We start from the raw sequence: 13,140 nt of genomic DNA, 5'->3' as shown, positions 1-13,140 counted from the left end.
AACAGCTAGAGGAGTAGCTCATGTACAATGCCCAGGCATGAGTCTACAGAGACCCAGAGGCCCTGGAATGGAGGGATGATCAGGTAAACCTAAGCAAGAAATCTGCTATAACACTTGTGACCGTTCCCCTTGGTCTTCCCTCAAAAACATCTTAACCCATTGTCCTTGGCAACTTGTAATGGGGAGCAGGACATCCCCAGGCCTTTTGGAGACTAATTGGAAACTGGCTTTAAGTTAATGCTAGTGCTAAGGAACCCAGAACACCCCTGCAGTAGTACCTACCACCGAGTGGAGGGAGTGCTTATGAAGTCGGAGGGAAATGGAGCCCTTCCCAGAGTCTGCCTCTTGGTAGGCCTAGTGGTGCCCTGTACCCCTCCTATGCGGTTATTCCTCCAATTCCTGGATATATTTATCATCAGACAGCACCCCACATTGCTTCCAGACTTAAGAGCATGTACTTGCGTTTCTGTTTGTGGTTGATGCTCAGCCTCACAGCATTCCTCCACTGAGGCTGAGAACCTCCTCAGACAGGGACATTTGGCTCTCCTTTTTGTTTTTTAGAACCCACCAGACATCCAAGTCCCCAGTCCCCATTCCAGGTAGAGTGTTCCTTATCGGGTATAGCTGTCAGAGCTACCTCGAGGTTCTATTGCTTCCTCTAATCTCTGTACTCATTGTGCCATGTTTCCACTATCTTTCACACTGCAGTCCTCTTCTGCACCCTCTGAGGGTGGCAGAGAGCAGGAATGGGTGGGAGGTTGCCCCCTTCCTTTTCTGCCTAGGTCCACCATAGCATGGTCCCTACTCACCCCATTGGTACAGGTTACTCCAGCAAGCCTCTAGATTTCAGAAATCTCCAGTCAGAAATAAACACCAGTCTCCTATACACCCTCACATTGGCTGTCTGGCCCCTGGAAAAAGGGATATTAGGGTAAGGAGGGAGCAAATGGAGGCTGCTGAAGGTCTCCCTCCTTATCAACAGAGGAAATAAAATACAGTAGCATATCCTTATGGGAACTGCAGAGATTTGCGCCACCATCCAACACTTGAAAAATGCAGATGTTATTCTGATTGCATGCAGTTTAGTGTGGATCCAGAGCAAAATCAAGGCTCTCCAGCTGGTGTAGGCCACCATGCAAGTAGGTCTGCTCCTCGGCTCTTATGATTTTGCAGATCCAATGGTACCCAAAATGTTTGGGGCAAATTGGGATGCTATATGGAGCCTGTGGAGGATGCTAGGGTATAACATATATTCCGAATCAGCAACCAATATATAGGGCTGTTTCCCTCATTGCCAAGATTTGCAAGCCTGGGCCCAACCAAACCCACTGCTGTCGATTCTGACTCATAGCAACTGTCTTAGTCATCAAGTGCTGCTGTAACAGAAACACCACAAGTGGATGGTCTCAACAGAATTTATTCTCTCAGTCTAGTAGGCTACTATCCAAATTCAGGGTGCCAGCTCCAGGGTAAGTTTCTCTGTCAGCTCTTGGGGAAGGTCCTTGTCATCAGTCTTCCCATGGTTGAGGAGCTTCTCAGCGCAGGGTCCCCAGCTCCAAAGGACATGCTATGCTTCCGGGGCTTCTTTCTTGGTGGTGTGAGGTCCTCCTCATCTCTCTGCTGTGCTTCTCACTTTTATACCTCAAAAGAGATTGGCTTAAGACAATCTAATCTTGTAGATTGAATCCTGCCTCATTAGCATAACTGCCACTAATCCTGTCTCATAGAGATACAACTTACAACACATAGGAAAATCACATCAGATGACAAAATGGTAGGCAATCACGCAATACTGGGAATCATGGCCTAGCCAAATTGATACACATATTTTTTGGGGACACAATTCAACCCATGACAGCAACCCTCTAGACAGGATAGAACTGCCCCCCATAATGTTTCCACATCTTTCTCCCATGGAGGAGCTGGTGGGTTTGATCCACCGACCTTTGGATTCGAAGCTGAGGGCTTAACCACTGTAATACCAGGGCTCCTTAGTGTGGGCCCAACCCAAACTCACTGCCATCAAATTGATTCCGACTCATAGTGACCCTATGGGGCAGAGTAGAACTGCCCCATAGGACTTCCAAGGAGTGGCTGGTGGATTCAAACTACCAGCCTTTTGGTTAGCAGCTGAGCTCTCAACCACTGCGCCACCAGGGCTCCTTAGTCTGGGCCCAAACCAAAAAAACCAAAGCCAGTGCCGTTGAGTCGATTCTGACTCATAGTGACCCTACAGGACAGAGGAGAACTGCCCCACAGAGTTCCCAAGGAGTGCCTAGCAGATTCGAACTGCCGATCCTTATGGTTAGCAGCCGTAGCACTATAACCACTACACCACCAGGGTTTCCAGTCTGGGCCCAGAGGGGCAGAAATAGAAGTGGTGTCTCTCTTAATTACACCCAGCCCACCTGCAACCATTTTGCTTCCCATACCTGCAGCTCTGATCTCTGCTGATTTAGAGGTTTTAGTTCCCTAAAAAGAAACCCTTCCAGTATGGGACACAATGACTCCACTGAATTTTAAGCCACTTTTGCTCCTGGAGCCACTCAGAAGAGGTAATTATGGTGTTTGTGCTATACGACAGGCACAGGGAGGAATATGAATGAAACCCGGGGGAGCCCCTGAGGTGCTTTCTTGGACTACAATCCCATGGGGGCTCATGACAGAGTGCTGCAACCCTACACAGGTCCACCTAGGGCTCAGATGCCTCAGCAGTGAAGCACTGAACCTCCGCGCTGGGTAAGGCAAAAGGAACATGGAATTGATAGAGGAGGAGAGAACTGATAAATAACAGGACCACCTCATGGCTGTGTGAGGAAATGAGGACTGTACTTTCTACCTGTATTTCCCTGACGATTGTGTCTTTTTTTTTTTTTTAAACTTCTCTTAAGTGACTATGAGTTCCATCTGATCCTCCACAGGGTGATGGTGCAAGACCTTTGGAGGGCTCTATTGTGATTGCAGCAATGGAGTGCTCAACCCTGGTTTCCCAAAATTCCAGCATCCATGGTTCCCATTTGGATCATGAATTTTACATTAAAACTTTAAAGGATGATTCACAATTTCACAATAAATAATAAGATTAAACATTAATTAGTAACAATGAATGTTTCTTACTAGTAGGAAGAACGATAATTGTTTGCAATATTTCGTCAGCTCTGCCACTATGCCGTGCTCGTCTCCTGTCCTGGAAATTAGAAAGAGTAATAGCCCCTATCTCAGGGTTGTTGTGAGAATTAAATGAAGTAATATACATAAAGGGCTCAGTACATTGCATATTGTTAAGTGTGCAATGTTTCCAATTATTATTTTTCTGTAACCAAGCGTATGAAGGTATGTATGTAGTATGTATCTGCCTTGGGCTCAATCATTGAGCCATTGCTCAGCTGACTTCACGTCTATTAAGTTTATTATAAAGTATACTTCCTTATCATTCTTAATGGCTACATAACATCCCATCATATAGATGTACTATTTTTATTTACCAAGGTCTTGCTATTGGACATTTAGTTTATTTCCACTGTTTTGCTATCACGACCAACGCTAATAGGTAAGAAGCCTGGGGAAAGGAGGAGGAGCCTGGCCCCGCAAAATGGCGCCATCCATCGTCTCCCGCCCTCCGCCCTCCGCCCAGGCTCCGGAGCAGCCTTTCCACCGTTTCCCGTTTCCGCTGAATAGCAAACCTGAATGGCTGAAAGTTACCCTGGGGTACCACATCTTCCTGTAGGTCTATCTCATCAAACAACATAATGAAGATGTTTTAGAGTATAAAAGAAGAAATGGGTTGGAATAATCTATTGAAATACTAATATATATGCTCCATATGAGCCCTAGTGGTGGCGCAGTGGCTTAACCGCTGGGCTGCAGTTCCACCCACTGGCGCTCTGCCTAGGCATAGGCAGTTGGCTTCCCTAGAGATTACCCACTGCCGTCGAGTCGATTCCGACTCATAGCGACCCTATAGGGCAGAGTAGAACTGCCCGGTAGAGTTTCCAAGGAGCGCCCGGTGGATTCGAACTGCCGACCTCTTGGTTAGCAGCCTTAGTACCTAACCACTAGGCCACCAGGATCTCCTCCCTAGAGACTAGGGCTTGGAAACCCTATGGGCCATTCTAGTCTGTCCTACAGGGTCGCTATGAGTTGGAATGACTGGATGGCAACGAGTTATGCTCCATATAGTGATTACAGTAGTTCCCCCTGGATTCACCAATCTTTTGATTATAAATAAGAAAAAGTTATATGTGAATACATATTAGCATTTGTGTGCTGCATCAATAAAAAAAATAAAGATACTTCTGTATCCTTAAAAAAAAAAAAACCCTGTACAAAGATCATGGGGCACGTGTCCAATTTTTAACTTTTGAAAATGAATTCCATTTTATTGCTTTTTTTTTTTTTTTTTTTACCTTAACTACCATGTTCCAGTGAGATAGCTCTAGTCTATCTGAAGACTATTGGCCATTTTTAGCTTTAAAGCATTTCCTGGCGGTTTGGAACACCAGGAAATCTTATTTTGCATGATCATTCAGGATATACATAACAATACCGCAGAACAGGTGTTTTAACTCAGCATCTACCTGGCCTCCAAAACCACCCTCAAACTCCCCTCCCCAATTTCCTTCTGACTGCGGCAAATTCATTGTTAATATATATTTAAGTTTTAATTTTTAATCACATGCATGTAGTTTTAAACACTCAAATAGTACAAAAGGGCTTATAATTGAAAAACAAGAAATCTCTGCCCATCCTTAATTCCCAGTTCCCCAACCCAGAGGCAAAAACTTTTCTGTATGTCTATGTAGTGGTTACCTCCATTTTTCTTGATAATATGCTTTTATTACTATTTCTTGACTTATGACTTGAGGCATTTTCTGCTGGCTTCCCTACTATCTCCTCTGCTCTCTTCCCCCCTCAGTTTGGTTGTATCACTATTTTTAACCTCTTCTGTTGGCCCCCTTACTCACTTTTAATAATCTAATACTTGAACCTCTATCTTTTTTCCTCAACTGTTTGTAGGTAGTATCTTGAGTTTCTATTTAATGAGGATAATAGCACTATCTATTTACATTTCCTCCCCCCTGCCTTCCAACCTGTCGACTCTATCTGGACATTGTCAATGTTGATAACATTTCCTTCCATTCTATTCTGTAACCATAACTAAGTCTTCCCTGCTTTGTCTGGAAATTGACTCTAAAAACCATAATCAAGATTTACTTTATTATGGTTATTATGAATAGCAAAGTTAATTTCTATGATTGGGTTTTTTTCGTCTATGACTCGATTCGTGATCCACGTACCAATGCTCAAACAGATTCCTTTTCTCACACTCCCAGCAACTGTTCAAAACCAGGCCACATCTGAGGTCGCTTCATATTTGAAGCATGCTTTTCTTGTACAGTTTGAAATATTTGTTTTTCCCTGTAGTTTCTGTTTCTCATTGTTTTTTTCTTTGGGCTGAAGAAATGGATGCCTTCCACATCATGTTATTAAATTTCCTCCAGCGTCTTACTCAATCCATCTATTGCTTCGAATCCATTCCATTCTGTTTGACCTGTACTCACTTTCTATTCTAATTTGGAATATTTGCCTCCCATTTGGGCCATTCTTGTACAGTTAACCTTTCCTTAAGTTTTTACTTGCTTTTCCTTTCAAAAAATGCATCCTGTGCCCTTTGTCATTTCTTAAAGTTTGTGCTGCTTTTGCTTTTTACGGATGCAATAAGTTCTTAAACATTTCTGAGGATTTCCAGATTTTTAAGTTCTTTTATGTTCTGTGACTTACCTACTTCCTTGGGAGTCAAGATTTCGTTTTATCTTAGGCTTTTTCGGTCACACTGCATGCTTTTCGCAAAGGATGCTTTTTAGCAGCCCATTTAGAGACGAGGCAGCGCAAATGCCGACTGGCGCACGCGAGCGGGGCTAGCCGCTTTGCTCTCAAGTGGGTGAGCTGGGGAGTGAAAGTCAGTCATCCTGCCGGGGGAATCCCCAAATTCCACAAAGTTAGCAGTACCTGCATGCACACGTTGAGTATCAAGCCGACCACGATTAAGACGTTGGGGAAGTGCACGCGCGTCCGCCAGGCCAGGTTGAAGAGGGTGAGCAGCGTGCGAGTCAGCCGCTTGCAGAAGGCGCCGTAGATGGCGCGGATCGCGGCCGAGCGCGACAGCCACGCCGCCAGGCCGGACAGAACCGCCGCCGCCATAAGTCTGGAGTCTTCTCTCACAAAGTGCCCACAGTCCAAGAGTCGCCAGCAGATCCGCGAACCCACCGACCAATGAACAGAGGGACGGACTAGAGGATATAAGGCGGGAGGCCGACTGCGCGGCGGCCAATCCCAAGTGAGCTGACCATGGATGCTCTCCTTCCCCGGCCCGCCCCATCCGCGAGCCCGAGGGGCGGGGTGGGTGGGGCCTGGAGGTGGGGCGGAGCCTATAGACTGGGACAGAACCTGGAGGGGGCGGGGCCTGTAGGGGAGGGGGCCCAGGGGCCAGGATGGAGCCTGGAAGGGCGGGGCCTAGAGGGATGGGGCGGGGCCTGGAGGGGAGGAGTGGGGCCGGGAGGGGCGGGGACGGGGGCCTGGAGGGGAGGGGGCTGGAGAGGAGGGGGTTCTTGACCCAGGCTGTCCTTTTTTTTTTTTTTTTTTTAAACCAGAGCGAAACAAACCTTCGTCTGTTAGAATCTCAGTCTGTATGCTGAGCAAATAATCCAAGAAGCCAGAATACCATATGAAGAACGTGGCATCAGGATTGGAGGAAGACTCATTAATAATCTGCCATATGCAGATGACACAAGGTTGCTTGCTGAAAATGAAGAGGACTTGAAGCACTTACTGATGAAGATCAAAGACCACAGCCTTCAGTTCAGATTACACCTCAGCATAAAACTGAATACACCATGGACTGCCAGAAGAAGTAACAAATCTGTCTTGGAAGTACAACCAGAACGCTCCTTAGAAGGGAAGATGGTGAGACTTCACCTCACGTACTTTGGATGGGTTATCAAGAAGGACCAGTCCCTGGAGAAGGACATCATACCTGGTAAGGGTCAGCGAAAAAGGGAAGAGCCTCCACAAGATGGATTGACACAGTGGCTGCAGTGATGGGCTCAAGCATACCAACAATTGTGAGAATGGCTCAGGACGGGGCACTGTTTCCTTCTGTTGTATATAGGGTCGCTATGAATTGGAACCAACTGGAAGGCACCTAACAACAAAAAACAAGTGTTAGAAAATTTACTCCATACAGTTGTCTTGAACAACTAGGAAGCATGAATCTAGTTCTTGTTGCCTCAAATCCCTTTAGGAAGATTTTCAATCCTCAACTCTGAGCTAGTACAAATAGACCAAATCCACTTAATTTCCAAACTTTAAAAATGTGTGCATTCCTTTCTAATGGCTCAAGCAACTTTTTTAGTTTTAGATCTTTAATATTCTTTTAATTGGAAAAGTTATACAAACAAGTTTTTTGAAATTTTCAACAGTACGAAAACGGAAAACAATGGAAAGTAAATTACCTACGTAGCTTCACATTCCCCACCCCATCATGAACTATTATTGTTTACTGTATATATTGATATATTGAATTTAACATGTCAATAACACACACCTACCTCACTGTCTTTGGCGACTGAACATTACACATACATGTTGGCTAACGTTAACCAGTCCTCTATTGATGAACACTCTGAATGTTTCCAGCTTTTCCTATGCCAATAATTTTTGCAGTGAACATCACTTGAACATGAATTTGCAAGTAGCAGAAGAGTATGAGTAATATGATCCCATTTTTATCTATAAAAACAATTACGTTATATATTTAGAGTTCGAGGTCAAAATGTTTTAGTAATACGTGTGGTTGATCAAAAATGTTTAGAGACCAGGCCTCTATACAACACTGAGTGTTAACAATTGTAAGGACACAGAAAAATTGAAAATTCTCCCTGTTAAAAACAAGGGAAGAGGCTCCCTTCTACCCCTGTTCTTTTAGAATTGACTTTAAATAACTTGTAAATTCTTTCTTTGTCTCTTTGTAAAGTATGTAAATCAAGGATGTTTCCTCCAGGGCCTGGGAGCCATCTCTTTTCAAATGTAATCAAGGAAGATCAGGCCCCTACCTCCCAGCTTCCGAGAAGGAAATTAGCATAACTCCAGGTTGTTGTTGCTTTGTGCCACAGTGGTTTCTCACTCTTGAACCATTAAGCCCAAACTTATTGCCATTGAGTTGATTCTGATTCAGAACAACACTATAATACAGAGTAGAGCTGCTCCATAGGGTTTCCAAGGCTGTAACCTTTACTGAAGCAGACTGCCACATCTTTCTCCCGTGGAGCAAGTGGTGGGTTTGAACTGCTGGCCTTTCAGTTAACAGCTGAGTGCTTAATCACTGCACCACCAGGGCTCCTATATGTTCAGGTATCCTGCCATAGTGATACTAGAAAATTAGCGATTTGATCATAAACATGAAAGTATGGATTGTATCCACTTGGCTATACAAAGTGTCAGATTCCTTCCTGTTTCTGCAGTCTCTTTAGGGAATTGCCTGTGATACATACATTCTGTTTGAATGCTTATTCAACAATAAGACGCTTCTTTCTCTTCTATTTTTGAGAAGAGGTTTTCTGGGTTGGGAGTAGATTTTGTTTTTAGTAACTTTTCCCTAACACGATCTTAAATTATTTTCTTGCCAACATGATTAAAAAAAAAAACATGATAGGCAATGATTATGTCTCGTTCTTATAATTTACATTCATTTAATTATCAGTGCAGTTGACCAACTTCCCCAAGGTTCCTGATTTTTCACTATTGTTTTTCTGATTGCTCATACATTTCAACATTATAAACATATATTAGAGAAAAGTAAAATCCTTAGGATCACAACCCTCAACAAGAAAGACCATTAACAGACTGGTATATGTTTTTATCAGTTATTTGTATATATTAACAGCACTGACATATATTCATATATGTCCGGGGGCAGCGACAGTGTGGAAGAGAAGGGGTAGGCAACAGTGTGGAAGAGAAGGGGTAGGCCACCCATAGCCTTCTGTTTCCTCTCCCCACCTCACCTCCTCCACCCTACCAGCCCACCCCCACCTCCACGTCTCCATACCACTTTTCTCATTTTTATATTAAAAATTTTGCCTCAGGCTGACTGAACAACACAAGCAATCTAAAATTGATGAAATCTCAAACACAGTATCTGTAGAGAAACAGTAGACAAAAAAACCCAGTGCCATTGAGTTGACAAAAGGGGCACATTAAACAAAGGAAATGCATCCTCCTCTCTCATACCCACACACCAAATATAAATAGTAGTAATAGGGTCATTGGTTTTTGTCTTTGGGAAGTTATAAAAGATCTTCCTGCCCTTCTTTCTCACAATAGAGTGCATATAACTTGATTCCTCTGTCTGAACCACCCCACTCAAAATCTATATGGGGTAATATGTACGCACACACATATATATATATATATATATATATATATATATATATATATATAGCCCTGGTGGCACAATTGTTAAATGCTTGGCTTGGCTGCTAACCGAAATATTGGCAGTTCGAACCCACCCAGTGGTCAGAGGGAGGAAGACCTGGCAATCTGCTCCCGTAGATATTATAGCCTAGGAAACTCTATAGGGCAGTTCTACTCTGTCACATGGGGTCGCTATGAGTTGGAATTGACGTCACAGCATCCAATAACAACATATATATATGAAACCCTGGTGGTGTAGTGGTTAAGTGCTACGGCTGTAACCAAAATGTTAGCAGTTCAAATCTACCAGGCACTCCTTGGAAACCCTATGGGGCAGTTCTACTCTGTCTTTTAGGGTTCTATGAGTCGGAATCGATTTGATAAAAATGGGTTTGGTTTTTTTGGTTTATATATATATATGGAGAGAGAAAGAGAGCACTGCTATATAAGGAGCCTTGGTGGTGTAGTGGTTAAGCACTCGGCTGCTAACCGAGGGTAAGTGGTTGGAACTCACCAGCTGCTCCATGGGAGAAAGATGTGGCAGCCTGCTCCCGTAGAGATTACAGTCTTGGAAACCCTATGAGGCAGTTCTACTCTGTCCTATGGGGTCACTATGTGTTGGAATCAGCTCAAAGGCAATGGATTATTTTGTTTGTTTGATATATTTAGTCAAGACATAATAGATTGACATTTAATGCCCTCACTCTCTCACCCAGTGAAGGAGTTTATGTCCTGGAGAAAATAGATGACACTTCTCTAAAGAAATTGAGTGATGTGCCTGAGAGGGCTAGGATTTTGGAGTGGGGAGACTGGAGTTGGTGCCAGTGGTTGAGTGTAATGTCTCCATTTCGACAAACATTCCAAATAATATTTCCACAAATGTTTCTCCTCCCAGAATCCACATCTTTGCAGCATGAACATTGCAGATCCTCTCATCAAGAGGTGATCTATTTCTTTATCTTTTGAATCTGCCATGTGATTGGCTTTGGTCAATGGGACATTGCAAACATAGTACAAGCAGAGGCTTGAAAAGTATTTGTGCATTGGGGCCTGCACTCTTGCTAGTTTTGGAAACCTGCTGCCACCACGTGAAGAAACCCAGGATAGCCTGCCAGATGAGGAGAGTTAACAAAAAATGTGCCCTTGACAATGCACACCTTCTAGGCTGCCAACCGCCATTTTCTGGAGTCTTGGTCCCTGGCGAAGCTGTCTTTCATGTTCGTTCTAGCTATATCTTCCTCTATATGAAAACTCCTGTGACCAGATAGGGCGGAGAGGAAGGAAAGAATGCTCATGGTGCCTTGCCCCAGGCCCTGCCCTCCCCGAAACAGGCCTTTGACCTCACATCCCACCAGAGATAGCCATGTCCATCTGGGCCTGTCAGGTGCCATCTGCTTTGTCTTGTGGGCTCAAGTCTGGAGTCACACCCCACTGAAGTCTAACACCAGTAGTTGCTGTTAGGTGCTGTCTAGTTGGTTCTGACTCATAGTGACCCCATGCATGACAGAATGAAAAGTTGCCTGGTCCTGAGCCATCCTCACAATTGTTGCTTTGCTTGAGCCCATTGTTGCAGCCACTGTGTCAATCCATTTCATTGAGGATCTTCCTTTTTTGCTGACCCTCTACTTTACCAAGCATGATGTCCTTTTCCAGGGACGGGTGTCTCTGGATAACATGTCCAAAGTGAGTGAGATGAGACAAAGTCCACCACCAATAGAATAGGCACAAATCTAGATGCTATCGCAGAAACAGCGTTAAGAGAAGATGATCTAAATGAAAAGAGGAAAATGAATACAATTGATGCATTAACGGTGTTGTAGGGGAAAAACATCACAAAGTTTAGTAAAGGAAAAAGAAAGTTTTATTTGGCATATATTCAAGAAGACAAAAGTGGGAAGTGGACAAGCATGCTGCCAGAGCTAATGTCTGCCGGAATCCTATACATTAACATCACAAAAAGGGGTGAAAGTTTCACCGTTTCACAGATTGGCTAGAGACTGTGGTCTTACACTTTGAATTGCCTTTCTTAACAACCATTGTTACAGGTTTCAGTAACCGGACAGTAAGGAGGGTCTTTATTATCCAACAAATTTCTATTTACCAAATGTTAAAAAAAAAAAATTTTTAATGTTAATAGAAAAAGATAGGAGCGGAAAAGTCTTTTGTGTCCTGTTTGATTGGCTTTATGCGAAAAGTTTCCTAAAAATATTTTTCTTCCCTAAAAGATAATTTCTAAGATTGTCCCATCTATTGTCTTTATCTCAGGGCCCAGTTGATGTGTCCTTGTGAGTCTTTGTGGACCCAGCTGAAGCTGGGTCGCATTCTCTTTGCTCAAGGACAGGCAATAATATTCCAATATTATTTTTCTAAATCAACGGGTAGGATTGTGGCCCTGTATTCATCCCTGATACAATTAGTAGTTTCTTTGCTGTTGCTATTGTGTGTGTATATATATATATATATATATATGTAAACATACCCAGGACTGTTGAGTTGATTCCGACTCATAGCGACCCTATGGGACAGAGTAGAACTACCCCATAGAGTTTCCAAGGAGCGCCTGGTGGATTCGAACTGCCGACCGTTTGGTTAGCAGCCATAGCACTTAACCACTACGCCACCAGGGTTTCCATATATAAACATATATATATATATATAGTCTCACGAGGTTAATTTTATAGCGTTTACTTGGTTTTGAAAAGATCCATAGATGGAAGTGGATCTCCCAGCAAAAACCAGGAAGTACTTCTGGGAACAAAAGCAAGCTAAGAGTTCTTATAGCAAGCAAAGAGTAGGCAGAGAGGAAAAAAAAAAAAAAGAACAAAACACAGCATTTTTTCCCTTTACTTTGAAGTTGCTTCTGGTCATGAATTGTTTCATTTTATCAAGTCATTCAAAAAGCGAGGTTTACAAAGCAATTAAAACTTAAACTTCTTAGGAGAAACAGAGGGCCTGCTAAATGTCTGCTGGGAACATTTGAGTGCATACATAGATTAAACCTGTGTGTCAGCAGAAATATTTTTTGTATAGTAAGAAGGTCAAAGGGAACAGGGGTTTTTGTGTGTGAGGCCCCTGTGTGAATTTGTCCAAGCCCTAGTTCCAGCAAATCTGGAAGAGGAAAAAAAGATTTAACACTATGAAGTTGTTTTGCAGGAAATTTAGAAAAATACATAAATGTAAAGAAGCATGGCCTCCTCAACTGATACTTTCAGACCCAGTGCAGTCTACAATGACAGACGTGGTTCTAGACATAATCAATGTCGAAAGCGTGGCCTAGAAGTCATCCCTAACCCTCCAGAGCTCACTTGTCTCCTGACTACTGAGGAAATCAGAGGAGGAGCATGGCAGGAGACCTTCACTCACTACGGTTTTTACACAATGAGAATGTGTCCTGCATTTATAATCACATACTTTGAACCTGAAGCCTGTCACCAGTGGATCTGTGTGAGAATACAAGGAGGGTCCAGGGCCTCTGTTCAGGGACTTGGAGCAATTCTATTTGACCATCTCCATTAAGAAATATAGCCAGAGTTCTCCTTAGAAGCAAGGATGGTGAGACTGTGTCTTACATACTTTGGACATGTTGTCAGGAGGGATCAGTCCCTGAAGAAGGACATCATGCTTGGTAAGGCAGAGGGTCAGTCAAAAGAGGAAGAGCCTCAACGGGAT

The 13,140-nt window shown here is 43.4% G+C and overlaps 1 protein-coding gene across 1 annotated transcript; it reads right to left on the bottom strand.

Moving 5' to 3' along the window:
- Nucleotides 1-4,439: 4,439 nt before the first annotated feature.
- On the bottom strand, nt 4,440-6,313 carry SMIM10 (small integral membrane protein 10). The gene has a single exon (XM_023539935.2). It carries the CDS (start codon nt 6,199-6,201, stop codon nt 5,965-5,967), a length of 237 nt encoding a protein of 78 aa, XP_023395703.2. The 5' UTR covers nt 6,202-6,313; the 3' UTR covers nt 4,440-5,964.
- Between the last annotated feature and the right edge of the window lie 6,827 nt (nt 6,314-13,140).

The sequence above is a fragment of the Loxodonta africana genome, chromosome X, assembly GCF_030014295.1.
Source record: "Loxodonta africana isolate mLoxAfr1 chromosome X, mLoxAfr1.hap2, whole genome shotgun sequence".
NCBI lineage: Eukaryota > Metazoa > Chordata > Mammalia > Proboscidea > Elephantidae > Loxodonta > Loxodonta africana.
This window is presented reverse-complemented; position numbering and strand designations above follow the sequence as displayed.

Coding starts and splice junctions, on each gene's coding strand:
- SMIM10 (XM_023539935.2), bottom strand. CDS start 6,201: ATGGCGGCGGCGGTTCTGTCCGGCCTGGCGGCGTGGCTGTCGCGCTCG.